The 14,519-nt window shown below is 44.8% G+C and overlaps 1 protein-coding gene across 3 annotated transcripts in view; it reads right to left on the bottom strand.

Moving 5' to 3' along the window:
• GATAD2A (GATA zinc finger domain containing 2A) overlaps nt 1–14,519 on the bottom strand; it is a 105,327-nt gene that overhangs the window by 48,718 nt on the left and 42,090 nt on the right. For all 3 annotated transcript variants that reach the window (XM_090290064.1, XM_090290063.1, XM_090290065.1), the window contains exon 2: nt 7,432–7,519. In XM_090290064.1, the coding sequence (XP_090146190.1) occupies nt 7,432–7,446 (15 nt within the window). In that variant the 5' untranslated portion in view covers nt 7,447–7,519. The remainder of the gene's footprint in view (nt 1–7,431; nt 7,520–14,519) is intronic.

Here is a 14,519-nt window from a genome sequence, read left to right as displayed (position 1 = left end):
GAATATTTTAAAAGGCAGGATTAGAAAACAAAACAATCCTAATCCCAAAAACCACAACCCCTCTAGAATTGCTAAACTAAAAGACAAAAGCAGGTTTACTCCAATAAAGAGCATCAGGTCTTCAAGGAAAGACTCCTTGATGCAATAAAATCCCAAACCACTGAAGAACCCTCATCGACAGGGCCAAAGCCCTGCTTATGTATCACCTGTCTCGTGCTCACGGTGCAGTAAGCCTACCATACAGGTGGGAACTAAGAACCATCTCCCACAGAAGAAGCCAATGCCTTGGAGTTTGACCATGTGGGACACACAATTTACAGATAAGAGAGCTAACATGGAGCGAGAGTCACCAGGCCACCACAGGCAGAGCTCTATTTGAGTCAGGCCCACACAGGCTTCCCTGTGGATGTGCCACCCACCTCAGTCTCACAGATGTTCCACTCACTCATTCCTCCAAACATGATTCTGCTAGGGACCAAGGGCTGACTAGGCACCATGGACAACCCTGGAGGTTTCCAACAATAGGCCTCACACCCAGAGCACCACAGGCCCCATGAAGCCCTGGAAGAACATACACAAAGGTGGGGGGGTGGGCAGTGGACACAGAGCAGGGGGATGATGCAGGGACAGGTCCCTCCCACAATAAGATATACAGTGATCCCTACATGGCACAGGCTCAAATTTGTAAAGCACTACTTTTTATAAGACAAAGCCATGTTGAAGATCAGCTAACCAGTTACTTTATCCACGCTACTGGCTACAGCTGCTATGGATGGACAACAATGGGGAAGTGAGACTGGTCTCTAATCAAGAATATTAACTTAAGCCTGAAAACAATATTATGGGCTACCACAGAGTCAAAGTACTGAAGTGAGAAAGCACAGGCGACCCTGACTGCGGTGGCTCAGTTGGTTGGGCATCATCCTACAAAGTGAAAGATTGCCAGTTTGATTCCCTGTCAGGGCCCTTGCCTGGGTTACAACTTCGGTCCCTGACAAGAGGAAAAAGCAATCGATGTTTCTCACTCACATAAATGTTCCTCTCCCTCTGTTTCTCCCTCCCTTCCCGCCTCTCTAAAAATAAATAAATAAATATTTTAAAAGAAAAAAAGCAAGCACAGGTGGTAATAAGATGTACTGGGTGGGGGGGGGGGGGAGGCTCACAGAATAGAAGGTACCAACAAGCACAGAATGATGTCTGGTTCACCTCCACATGCCTCAGCTTCCTTACCTGTGAAATGGGAACAACACCCACCCACTTTATCACTAATGCTCTCTAAGGGCTCCACAGAGGGTAGCTGTGTCATTACAGAAAATATGAATGCTGTAATGAGAGGCTGTTCCACCTGACTGGCCACTAGCCATGGCCCCTCACAGAAATTCCAGAATCTCTGCTTAAGGTTTTCTGCTTGAATTTAAACTAACCACAAATGGCCACCATCCTCACTTTTAAGTGGCCATTTTCCCTGCCCTGGGTTTGTACGTCATAAAGCTCCCTGAAAGCATGCTTGGGTCAAACCTGTTTTGTAAACTTTGATTATGGAAAACTGCAAACATACCCACAGAAGTAAAGAAAGCAGCATGATTAACTGCACGCACCTACCACCCATGATCTACAGGTGACTAACCCTAGTCTCCCACACCCCAGTAGCTTCTGTGAAGCAAATTCTACCCAACATGCATTTATGAATGAATAGGTCAGTATGTATCTCCACAGGACTGGCTGGTTTGGCTCAGTGGATTGAGCGTCGGCCTGCGAGCTAAGTGTCGCTGGTTCGATCTTCCAGTCAGGGCACATCAGAGAAGGAAAACTCTGACTCCAAAAAACCTCCGCTGCCTTGCGGCATACCTCTTCAGGGGAAAGGCTAAGGGAGTAAACCCCGACAAAAAATCCGGAGCCGGAGTCCCTAAGGCGGTTTGACGTTGTAGTCAACACCGGCAACTCCTGCGGCGCACCTGAAGCCAAGCTGTATTGACTCCGTCTTTCCCTTGGACCCTTCAGCTGCGAAGAGAGGGGGGGTCTGCTGCATGGGCAACAGCAGACCCTCCATATCACCCTGCCCAGGCTCTGTAGCTTCAGCTCCACTGGAGAGGACACTCCAGCGTCATCGCAAGATGTCGATTCAACACAGGAGGAGACAGATACCGTGTCACTCCCGAGTCGGACTGCACAACCATTCTCGGCAGTGCAGATAGACTCTTAAGAAGCTACACCATCGTCTCTCGAGACGGACGGCTGCCGACGACCGACGATCTCCACAGGACAAACCACCACCATCCCATAATCACACCTTCAACAATTTAACAAGCATTCCTTAATCTGCCAGGGTCACATTGATTGAAATCTATAGCCCTCCCCCCAACCTTTCAATCATGCCTTGAAGAAATTAGGTCATTTAGCCTGTTTCCCAGTCAGGCTGTGCTGGTGGCATCCCTGTAGTAAATACTACAGGCCCCCAGTTTCCTGTAAACTAGATTATTTTTTTAAAATAATTTATTTATCTATTTATTTATTTTTAGAGAGGGGGAAAGGAGAAAGAGAGGGAGAGAAACATCACTGTGTGGTTGCCTCTCACTCGCGCCCCCAACTGGGGACCTGACGTGCAACCTAGTCATGTGCCCTGACTGGGAATCGAACCAGCGACACTTGGCTTGCAGGCCGATGCTCAATCCACTGAGCCACAGCAGCCAGGGCCTGTAAACTAGATTTTGAGGCCCAACCAAGCATGTACACACTCCTTGAGTTCTGGCCACTGAGGATGCTTGCTGTTTGGACCCATCATCTCATTGGGTGCCTGAAAATTTATAATATGTAATTCCATCACTTCATTTTCATCAGCCAGAATGTCAATAGCTGTGCTGTCCATTAGCCACATGGGGCTGTTTTAAATAGATTAAAATTGAATAAAATTAGAGATCCGGTCAAGATGGCAACATAGGCAGACATGGCTCACCTCTTCACATCAAAATTACAACTAATATAGCACAACCATCAGCCAGAACTGTCAGAAATCGAGGTGAATGGAAGTCTGATGACTGAGGAATTAAAGAAACCACATCCATTGAGACGGAGCTGGCAAGCTGGTGCCATATCTGAGACTCCATCAATCTGCCTAATACCATTTGACTGGCCTTGGAGATCCCCAGAGACTCCACCGCACCCAATTTATAGGCCCACCCAAGCTGCTTTTCCATATGAATGGCTGGTCTTGGCTCATGCTTTTCAACTCCTAAATCCTATCAAAGAAGCAAAAGCTGGCCTCAGTGAGCTCTAGACCTAGCACTAGCAGCAGGCAGCCTAAATTCACAGCATGCTTTGCCTGGGAACCTCCAAGCCCAGCACAAGTAGCAGCCATCTCAGATTGCTTTATAGCTCAGGCAGGGTGCCTCCGGGCAAAACACGTAGGGGCTGACCTTGGCCTGCACCACCAGGGAACTGCAGGGCCAGCACACCCAGTGGACAGGTACAGACCACATCCATCGGTGCACCACCACCCTTCCCCTGCCCAGCTAATCCAGCTAATCCTCCACAGAGAGCAGAGGCTGGTGGTCAGTAGTCACAGCCAGTCCTTGCAGCTGACTGGCCTGAGTAAATCCCTCCCATTGATCTGCCAACAGCAACCAAGGCTCAAGAGGATGGTGTGCTCAGCCCAAACAAACGTGCACCTTGAGTACCCAGCTTGGATGATACAGGAGGCTGTGCCACTGGACCCTACAGGACACCTACTACATTAGGCCACACTACCAAGACATGGAGTCCAAGTAGCTCTACCCAATACATAGAAACAAACACAAGAAGGCTGCCAAATTGAGGAGGCAGGAAAATATGGCCTAAATGAAAGATGAGAACAAAACCCTAGAAAAATAACTAAACAAAATGGAGATAGCCAACCTATTAGATGCTGAGTTCAAAACACTGATGATCAGGATGCTCGGAGAACTCATAGAGTACGGCCACAAAATAAAGGAAGAAGCAAAGGTTATACAAAGTGAAATAAAGAAAAATATACAGGGAAACCAAAAATGATGCGAAGGAAGCTGGAATTCAAAAAGAAGAAATAAACGTTCACCCAGAACAGAAAGAAACAAGAACTGAGAAAAATGAGAAGAGGATTAGGAACCCCTGGAACAACTTTAAACATGCCAACATCTGAATCACAGGGGTGTCAGAAGGAGAAGAGGAAGAGCAAGAAATTAAAAACTTAGTTGAAAAAATAATGAAAGAAAATGCCCCTAATTTAGCAAAGGAAATAGACATACAAGTCCAGGAAGCACAGTTTCCCAAACAAGTTGGACCCAAAGATGACCACACCAAGACACATCATAATTAAAATGCCAAAGGTTAAAGAAAAAGTATCTTAAAAGCAGCAAGAGAAAAGAAAAGGGTTACCTACAAAGTAGTTCCCATAAGGCTATCAGCTGATTTCTCAAAAGAAACTTTGCAGGCAGGAAGGGACTGAAAAGAAGTATTGAAAGTGATGAAAAGCAAGGACCCACAACCAAGACTATCTATCCAGCAAAGCTAACATTTAGACTGGAAAGGTAAATAAAGTGCTTCCAGACAAGGTAAAGCTAAAGGAGGCCATCATCACCAAACCACTATTATATGAAATTTTAAAGGGACTTATTTAAAAAAAAAAAATGACTATCAAAACTATGAACAGTACAATGACAACAAACTCACAACAATCAACAACTGAATCTAAAACATAAAAAAAAAAAAAAAAACTAAGCAAACAACCAGAACAGGAACAGAATCATAGGTATGGGAATCATTTGGAGTGTTATCAGCTAGAAGGCGGAGGGGGAAGAAGGGGGAAATGGTGCAAGAATCTAGAAGCATAATTGGAAAGAATAAGAGACAGGGGAATGTTAAGAATAATATAGGAAAAGGTGAAGCCAAAGAACTTACATGCACGACCTATGGACATGAACTAAGGGGGCAGATTGCTGGAGGGAAGAGGGGTACCAGGCAGAGGGGAGCAAAGGGCAAGAAACTGGGACAACTGTAACAGCATAATCAATAAAATACTTAATAAATAATAAAATTGAAATTTGACTTCCTCAGTCAACCTATTCCATGTATCACACAGACAATATAGGTTCAGAGCATTCCAGAAAGTTCTGTAGGCTATCGCTGATCTGTGAAGGAATCTTGCCCTCGCCCACCATTTTGTTCCTTGAGTTCGGTCCATAGATAAGAGGTAATAAATGCGTGCTTCTTTTCCTCTGTTTACCAATTTTCATAATGAACCGGTTACCTAACACCCTCCTCCAAAGGGACAGGCAAGTGTCTTCCTTTCCTTTGAGCACCAACATGAACATGGATTTTTTACACCTTGATGCTCCAGCTCGGGACTCCTTGTTCTCCCTCATCACCTGCCCACCCTTGGCCAGGGGGGCCCCTGTGGATCCTTCTGACACAACTAGGATGTTCCAATGCCGATTTATAATTAAACATTTTAACTTTTGACTTAAATGCTTTCATTTTATATTTACTTTTATTTCATGTGGAAAATTTTGGTTCTTAAAGACATTAATGGCTTATTTTCTTCTCTAACATATAACACTAAGACTATTGGTATTGTTAACCTGAAACCAAAAATATGATTTCTAAAAACAGCTAAAGATTTTTAAAACTTTCATTTTGCCTTTATGATGTATCTCACTAAAACATTTATAGTCAAATTGTGTTTAAATGTCACATAAAATAAATCTGTCTGAGAGATTAAGTCACCAACTTGAGTTGCAACTGACATGCACCTAGATTCATTTATTTTATTTTGCTTTGGGTTTTAGTGATTGCCACTCCCCCTTGACATACTTTTATAATTATGTAACACACTCAGTGCTACACAGAAGGAAACTTGGATAAGTCTCCAGTAACTCTGTCCCCTCTCATTCCTCTTCCCAGAGGTGACCATGTGGTTCATTTATATGAACAAGTACACATACAGCCATACCCCCCAACCTTTCCTTAAAGTGAGCACAGTACCTCTCTTTACCCTTCACTTTGTTCTTTTTCCCACTTGTCATTTCACCCTAGAAATCCTGTCACCATGACATGAAGATCTCATTGTTCCTTCGCTTAGAAGTTCAGTTCCACCCCATCAGTCCCCAACCCCAACTGACAAACACCTAAGTCATTTCCAGTTTTGCTACTTAAGAATGTTGTTAATAAACAGCCCTATCACAATCTTTACTTTTAACAGTGTATCTCTGGGATACATTTTTAGAAGTGAATTGTTAGGGCAAAGGGTGATTCCCACTCAGAAGAGTTATGAACCCCCAAAAGCAACATATGGTGGTGCCCAATTCCCACCAACAGAATAGTGTCCATCTCTATGGACAAAAGGTCAGAAATGTTTTGATGAAACTCCAACAACCAAGATTAGTATCAGAGAGACTGAGCATCTTCCATACGTTGGTTGGTTAAGGGCCACCTGCATTATTCCTTCTGTGAACTATTTTCCTGTAAGACACACCCATTTCTGATCCTGAATATCCAGCACAAAGCCGATCTCTTGGCACACAAGCAGTGCATACCTACCAAACGAAGAGGACCCAAGAGGAGAACTTCAAGGTGAACACCATGTCCATGAGCCCAAGCAGGCATTCTGACCCTCTGTGTGCACACCAACAACCATGTATAAATGTGGGTGTTGTGTGAGGGCTGTGTGTGCCTCCTGGTTTGGCAGGACTCAACTCTCCTAGTGCCCTGCTCCTCCTCTGTGTCCAATGTGTCTGTGTGACAGGAATGAGGAGACCCCAGCTGACCACAGGCCACAGTTCAACTGAATTGGGTGTGAGCTGGTGCTAACCAGAGAAAACCTAAAATAAACTGATTTATCTGGACTGACTTACACCCCCCAACAAAAAGCACACAAGCTGACATATTTATAAATCTTTTAAAAACACCACCTGAATGGCGGGCTCAAACTGCTGGGTCCTAAGAGCCCTTGACAGAGCCTACATTTGATAGCTCCACGCAGTGAGAAATGGCTCAGTTTCCCCACAGACACAGGGCAAGATAAGGGTGACTAGCTCCAAACCCTACGCTGCAGATAATAGTAAGGAAAAGTTCTACCAGTTTTGGTCAGCATTGGGAAATCACATTAAATGGCCAGAGGGCTAAGGCTACCTGGCCAGGATTATCCTCTGCCCCTGATCCTCACAGAAGACATCTCATCCTATTTAGGCCAGGGCTTTTCAAGAGAGTGACCCCTGAGACATGAGGCAGGCAAAGCCTGGGTGGCCCCGTGGAGACAAGTCTTAGCACACAATCCTGGAGGACTTACCTCCCTCCATTTCCTTTAGGAGGTGGCGTCAGCTTCCGAAGCAGTGCTCAGTTTCAAATGTCCAAGGAGCTGAATGAGGACTGTTGGGCAAGTCAGAACCTTCATTACACGGGTACCAGAACCCAAGTACTCACCTGGCTTCTGGGCATGGGATTCTGGTCCTACCAGCTGGCCATGGCAGCAACTATGTAAATGGCAACCTGCGTCAAGGTGTTTGCCAACCTAAAATGAAAGACAGAGAAAGAAACACTGAGTCTCCCAGGAAAATTTCTGGAACATTCCAGAATAAAATAGTCTTAAATGTCCCTAACCCCTGGGATTACATAGTGAAATTCTGGATTTCAACCAAAGCTCTGTCTCAGCTATCTTCCACAGGGGGCAGCTGAGGAAACAAATTTCTATCAGTCTCTGACCTATGCCCCGATGCAGTGCTCACCAACAAACACTAGCATGGCAAATGCTGTCTTCAACAATATGATCGAGGCATGATATTGTACACAGCCACACACCAACATCCCAAATACACGAAAAGTGGTTCAAAGGTTGATTGTAATAGCAATAACATTAATAGCAGGAAGAGTAATATTCAGCATTTAATAGGTGCTTAACTGTGAATTCTAGGTACTGTGCTCAAAAACTCAGCATCTCTATGAATCCCCAGGACAACCTTAGAGGCAGGTTACAGAATCATACCCATTTTACGGATAAGGAATCTGATGTATCTGATACACAGGAACTTGCCCAGGGTCACTTAGGTCTTCCTCTCCAGAAATGACCTCCTTGTTCCCTGGTACATGTTCCCTGGCACAGACCCCAGAGAAACCACCCACAATTCCAGTCAGTGCAGGGTTTGCCCTCAACAAGTTGAGGGTGTGATGTACATGGGGACAAACACACTTCACCTTCCAAATGAAGGCAGCTTCCCCTTTGTGGAATCATTTTCACACAGCTAACACTACCCAGGGAGGAAGGGGCTGCCCATTTTACAGACAGAAAAACTAAGGCTCAGAAATGTTCAGGAACTCTCCTGAGGTCACAGAGACAGCTGGTTCCAGGACTTCCCCTTCTTTGCGACGTTAGATGTCCAGGGCTCCAGGAGCAAAGGCTAAACCCAGTGAACCAGCCAAATGCTGGACTTGGGTATTGTCAGTAGCACCTTTGTTGTCATTCTTTGCACCTACATGATACCAGGGCTTGCTTGCTATAAAACCTTTATTTTTAACCTGGGTTCACAGTAATTCCTAGCTCATAGATGGTGAGAAACTCTCCCACAGGAAAACTTGCATAATAAGCAAATACCAGTGAACTCCCATGGAAAGACCTTTGGGCACCAAGGAGCACACAGAATCATCCTCAGTGAAGTCCAGAACAGGAAATAAAGTGGATGCAGTTAGTCCTAGTCCTTTCATACCTTCCAAACGGTGGCTCCTGTCTACCCTGGAAGGGAAGCCTCAGAACCAGGAGCTCTGAACTTTCCGAGCAGCTGCTCTCTTCAGGATCAAGGTCAATTCAAAAGTCTGTGGTATTTCTACACACTGGGAACAAACAATCAGAACTACAAGCTTAACAAAAATCAATTTAAAACAGCATGAAAGTGAAATACTTAAGAAATACTTGATTTTTTTAAATGTGCAAGACCTATAAACTGAAAGCTATAATAATATACCTTTAAGAGAAATGAAAAAATAAAAGAGATAGGTCCTGTCCATGAGTCAGAGGCATCAATCCCCCCCCCCGAAATTGATCCACAGTTTAATGCTGTCCCAATCAAAAATTCCTAACATGTTTTGTAGAAATAAGCAGCTGATGCTAAAATTTATATGGAAATGTAAAGGATCTAGACTAGTGAAAGCAACATTGAAAAAGAGGAGCGGGGACTTCCGGCCAAGATGGAGGCGTATACAGATATGGTGCATCTCCCTCCACAACTAAGAAGGAATACAACTACCCCAAAACTAGAAACAACCAGAAGTTCCAGAAAATCTAACTGCATGGAAGTCCAGCAAACAAAGCTATAATGAAGAAATACTCATCCAGACAGGTAGGAGGGGTGGAGCTGAGGTGGAGAGGACACAGTTTGGTGGCGGTGGCAGCGGCAGGCTGGCAGAAAGCGCAGTTACATGTTAAAAAGTCAGGAGGGACACCTGGGGAGCTTTCCCAGCTCACAGTCCCAGCACTGGGGAAAATCAAGCCTCATTGCTTCTGACTGTGCAGACCAGTGGGGGTTGGGGTGGAGGCAGAAACTGCCGGTCTCAGCAGAGTCCGCTTGTTTAATGGGCCCCCACGGTCCTACAATGTCCACAGACCCACCCACTCTGGGAACGACGGCCAGGGCAGCAGCTAGAGGGGCACCATTCCAGTGCGGAAGTGGGAGAGGTGCCTGGAAAGGGGGCGAGTGCTGGGCAGGTGGCATTGTTCCCTCTCGGACCCCTCCCCCAAATACAGCGCAACAACGTGGTGAAACAGGTCGCTCTGTACTGATGAATTCCTAAGGCTCCACCCCTTACAATGTAACAGGAGTGACAGCTCTACCTGGGACACGAAGGCAAACAAACAGGAGTCTGTCAGAATGAGGAAACAGAGAAGTATAGCCCAAAGGGGTAAATGGATCAAGGTTCCAGTGGGAGAACTAAGCAATGAGGACACAGCCAACCTAACAGATGAGGAGATAGACAACCTAACATATGCAGAATTCAAAATACTGGTGATAAAGATGCTCACAGGCTTGACAGATATGCTTGAGTACGGCAAACGCATAAGAGAAGAAGTGAAGGCTATGCTAAGTGAAACGAAGGAAAATCCACACAAAACCAATAGTGAAGGGAAGGAAACCAGGGTTCAAATCAATGATTTGGAACATAAGGAAGGAAAAAGCAGTCAACCAGTGCAGAATGAGGAAGCAAGAATTGAAAAAAAATGAGGAGACTTCCAGCCAAGATGGAAGCCTAGACTGACATGCTCTGTCTCCCTTCACACCCAAGAAGGACTACAACTACTGCAAAACCATAAATAACCAGAAGTTCTAAAAAATAACGCTACATGGAAGTCCAACATATGAAGTTATAAAGAAGTGGTTCTCATCCGGACAGGTAGGAGGGGCGAAGCTGGGGCAGAGAGGTCAAGCTGTGCTGGAGGCAGCAGCTGCAGCTACAGGCGGCAGGACTGCAGTAAGCACAGACACCTGTATTTAAGGGGAGGCGAGAAGAGCCTCGGAGCACCCCTAGCTGCAGACCAAACCATCAGCTCATGATTCCAACGCTGGGGAAGGCAGACCCCCATTGCCTCGGACTGTGAGGCCCAGAGGGCATGGGGATGGAGGAGGAGGCTCCCAGCAGAAATCCATCTTGGACCCCCGCTCCCACACAAAGCACCACAGCATAGGAGGTGTGACAGCCCCACCCAGGAAGCAAAAAAAAAAAAAAAAACCCTGCCAGGATGGCAGGAATAAATAATAGAGATCCCAATCACACAGCTGACCACAAAGCAAATACCTGAATTAACAGATGAACAAATAGATAACCTTTCTGAGGCTCAGTTCAGAGCTATAGTTATAAGACAGCTTACAGAAATAACAGCGGGACTTAAGACGGGGAAGAAATGAAGGCTACTCCCACTGAAATGAACTAAAACACATACGAAACAAGTGGTGAGGGATGGAAAACCAGGGATCAAATCAACAAATCGGAACATAGGGAAGGAACAAACAGTCACCCAGTGCAGAAAGAGGAAACGAAAAGTGAGGAAAATGAGGAGAAGCTCAGAAACCTCTGGGACAGGTATAAGAAAGCAAACATCCGAATTATAGGGTTGCCAGAAGGTGAAGAAGAGCTAGAAATTGAAAAATTATGTGAAAAAATAATGAAGTAGAACTTCCCTAACTTGGGGAAGGAAATAGACTTACAGGTCCAGGAAGCACAGAGAGTTCCAAATAAACTGGACCCAGGGAGAACCACAACAAGACACATTATAATCAAAACGTCAAAAATTAAAGATAAAGAGAGAATCTTAAAGCAGCAAGAGAGAAAAGAAGAATTACGTATGAAGGGGTCCCAATAAGACTAACAGCTGATTTCTCAAAGGAGACTCTGCAGGCAAGAAGGGGCTGGCAAGAAATAATCAAAGTAATGAAAATCAAAAACTTACAGTCACGATTACTCTATCCAGCGAAGCTGTCATTCAGAATAGAAGGGCAGAAAAAGTGCTACCAGGACAAAGTAAAACTGAAGAAGTTCATTAGATTGAAACCACTGTTATATGAGATGTTAAAGGGACTTGTTTAGAAGAAGGATCAAAACTATGAACATTAAAATGAAAACTGTATCACAACAACCAACCACAGAAGCTAGGGAATCGAAACAAAGGTAAACTAAGTAGGCAACGAGAGTGGAATGATAGGTATGGAGAACATATAGGGGGGAGGTCAGTGGGGAGGGGGAAGGAGGGAAAGGGAAGGAGATGATGCAAGAATTAAGAAGCATAGTAGGAGGGAGTGGAGTAGACAGGAAGAGGTTGAGAAGAACTATATGCACAACCAATGGGCACGGACTAAGGGTGGGGACAACTGGGGGGGGTCACTGGGTGGAGGGGAGCAGAGGGAAAAGAAATTGGGACAACTGTAACAGCATAATCAATAAAACATATCAAAGAAAGAAAGAAAGAAAAAAAATGAGAAAAACTTCCCAAATTTTGTGAAAGAGATGGACATACAGATCTGGGAAGCACGGAGGGTCCCAGGCGAGCTAGACCCAGAGGGGACCACACCAGGATGCATCATGACTGCGATGCCAAAGGTGAAAGATAAAGACAGAGTCCTGGGGGCAGCAAGAGAGAGATGGAGAGTTGCCTACAGGGGGGTGCCTATAGGACTATCAGCTGATTTCTCAGAGGACACTTTGCAGGCAGAAAGGGACTGGCAAGCAGTATTCAATGTGATGAAAAGCAATCTACAACCAAGATTACTCTAGCCAGCAAAGCTATCATTTGGAAAGGAAGGGCAGATGAAGTGCTTCTCAGACAAGGTGAAGCTAAAGGAGTTCATCATCACCAAGCCATTATGTGAAATGTCAAAGGGACTTACTTAAGAAAAAGAAGGTCAAAACTATGAACACTAAAATGACCACAAACTCACAACTATCAACAACTGAATCTAAAAAATAAAAACAAAATCCAACTAAGCAAACCAGAATAGGAACAGAATCCTAGGCATGGGGATCATCTGGAGGGTTATGAGCTGGGAGGGGGGAGGGGGAGGAAGGGGGAAATGGTGCAGGGACTAAGAAGCATAATCGGTTGGTACAAAATAGACAGGGGGATGTTAAGAATAGTATAGGAAAGGGTGAAGCCAAAGAACTTATACGCAGGACCCATGGACATGAACTAAGGGGCGGGGGGGGGATTGCTAGAGGGAAGTGGGGTACTGGGCAGAGGGGAGCAAAGGGGAAAAATATTGGAACTACTGTAACAACATAATCAATAAAATATACTTAAAAAATAAAGAAAAAGAGGAACAAATTTGAAGGACTTACCCTACATGAGCTGAAGACTCACGATAAGGTTGGGGAGAAAAGAGGGGGAGACTCTTTGAAAGAAGGTGAAGGGACTAGTCAAGGAACATATATGAAGGACAATGGTGTAGTGATTGGCTATGGAAATGGGGGCCAGGCTGGGCAGAGGAGTTTCAAAGGGGGAAATAATTGGAACTACTGTATAACTTTTTTTAAAAAAAGACTATAAGGCTACAATAGCCAAGTCTGTGACATGGACATAAAGACAGACATGTAGATGGACAACCAGAATATACCCATGCACATGTGGACAACTGATTTTCAACAAAGATGATCCGAGTACCCTATTCCATAAAACCACAAGACACATTGGATAACATATTCTACGGGTTAACCAGCAAGGAGAAAGGTCATCTTAATCTGTTATCACAACACACACAGTGCATCCTGGGTACAGTGCAATATGCAAATAAGTCTTAAGGTAACCTCAAATCTTCACGCCCCACAATGGCTTTCTCTATCTCTTAGCTCATGGCACATCCACAGTCTTCTAGCTGCTCAGATGAAAATCTGAAGTTGCCCTCTTGATCAGACTACCCCACTATCCAGTCCATCCAGAAATCCTATTGATTCTGCCATCAGACACACCAGGGGTCCAACTGCTTCTCACACCATCCTCCCTGCTATAATGAAGTACAACAAACTAAACCGCCTGCTTTCCGTCCTCAGCCTGAAACCCTCTGAAGGCCCTGCATTCACTTAGAATGAAGCTTGAGCCTCTCCTGGACTTGGAAGTCCACCTGCCAGCTGCCTGCTTATCCTTCCAGCCACACTGGCCTCCTGGCCGTGACTTCAACACACCAGACACCCTCCCACCTTGGGGTGTTTTTGTTTTAAACAAAATTCCAGATACTTTATCATTTTTACAATCAACTCTTCGATTTGCAGCCCAAATTGAAAAGGACCTTTGAAAATATAACTACCATACAAAAATCCCTTAATGTCAACAAATGCCCAGGCCACATTCAGTTCACATAATTTCTCAAAAATGTCTGTATAAAGCTTGTTCTAACAATAGCTGCCAGAGCATTTGTACTAGCTGTTCCCACTATCTCAATCACTCCCCCTCCCCCAGATGGCTGAACCCCTCCATGTTCCCCCAAGTTGCTGCTCAAATGTCTCCCTCACAGAGGCCCACCCTTCTCTTCTTCCACAGCCCTGGCCTCTCTGCTCACTCCACACAAGGCAGCTACTGTGCCTATGAACTTTCTCATCTGACAAAAACATAAATACCACAATAAAAGAGGTGTCTGTCTGCCTGATGCCTATTTTATTCCAAGCACCTAGAACAGTGTCAGAAACATACCAGGTACTCAATAAATAATTATGAATGAATGAGCCAAGATGGTTTAACGTTGAAGGAATCAAGCTGAGGAGCAGCAGACCCTCAGATACAATTAGTATGAGACTCAAAAAGGAGCTGAAACCAAGCAGAGACCACTTATCACCATGAGAACTGGGAGCATTTCTCTAAAATAAACTATAATCACTATTCACTGATATAGCATTTGGGCTGTTTTTGCTATCCACCCTCACTGGCTGGGTTTAGACAGCTTTTACTGTTTTTATTTCCAACCCATACATCTAAAACAGTATCAAGTAACCGTTAAGTACACAATTACCAACTCATAAGAGACTCTTCTGCTCCCTTGATAAAT

The sequence above is a fragment of the Furipterus horrens genome, unplaced genomic scaffold (genome assembly GCF_987537825.1).
Source record: "Furipterus horrens unplaced genomic scaffold, mFurHor1.1.pri manual_scaffold_10, whole genome shotgun sequence".
NCBI lineage: Eukaryota > Metazoa > Chordata > Mammalia > Chiroptera > Furipteridae > Furipterus > Furipterus horrens.
Note: the sequence above shows the minus strand (reverse complement) of the source record. Positions and strands in the feature narration are given on the sequence as shown.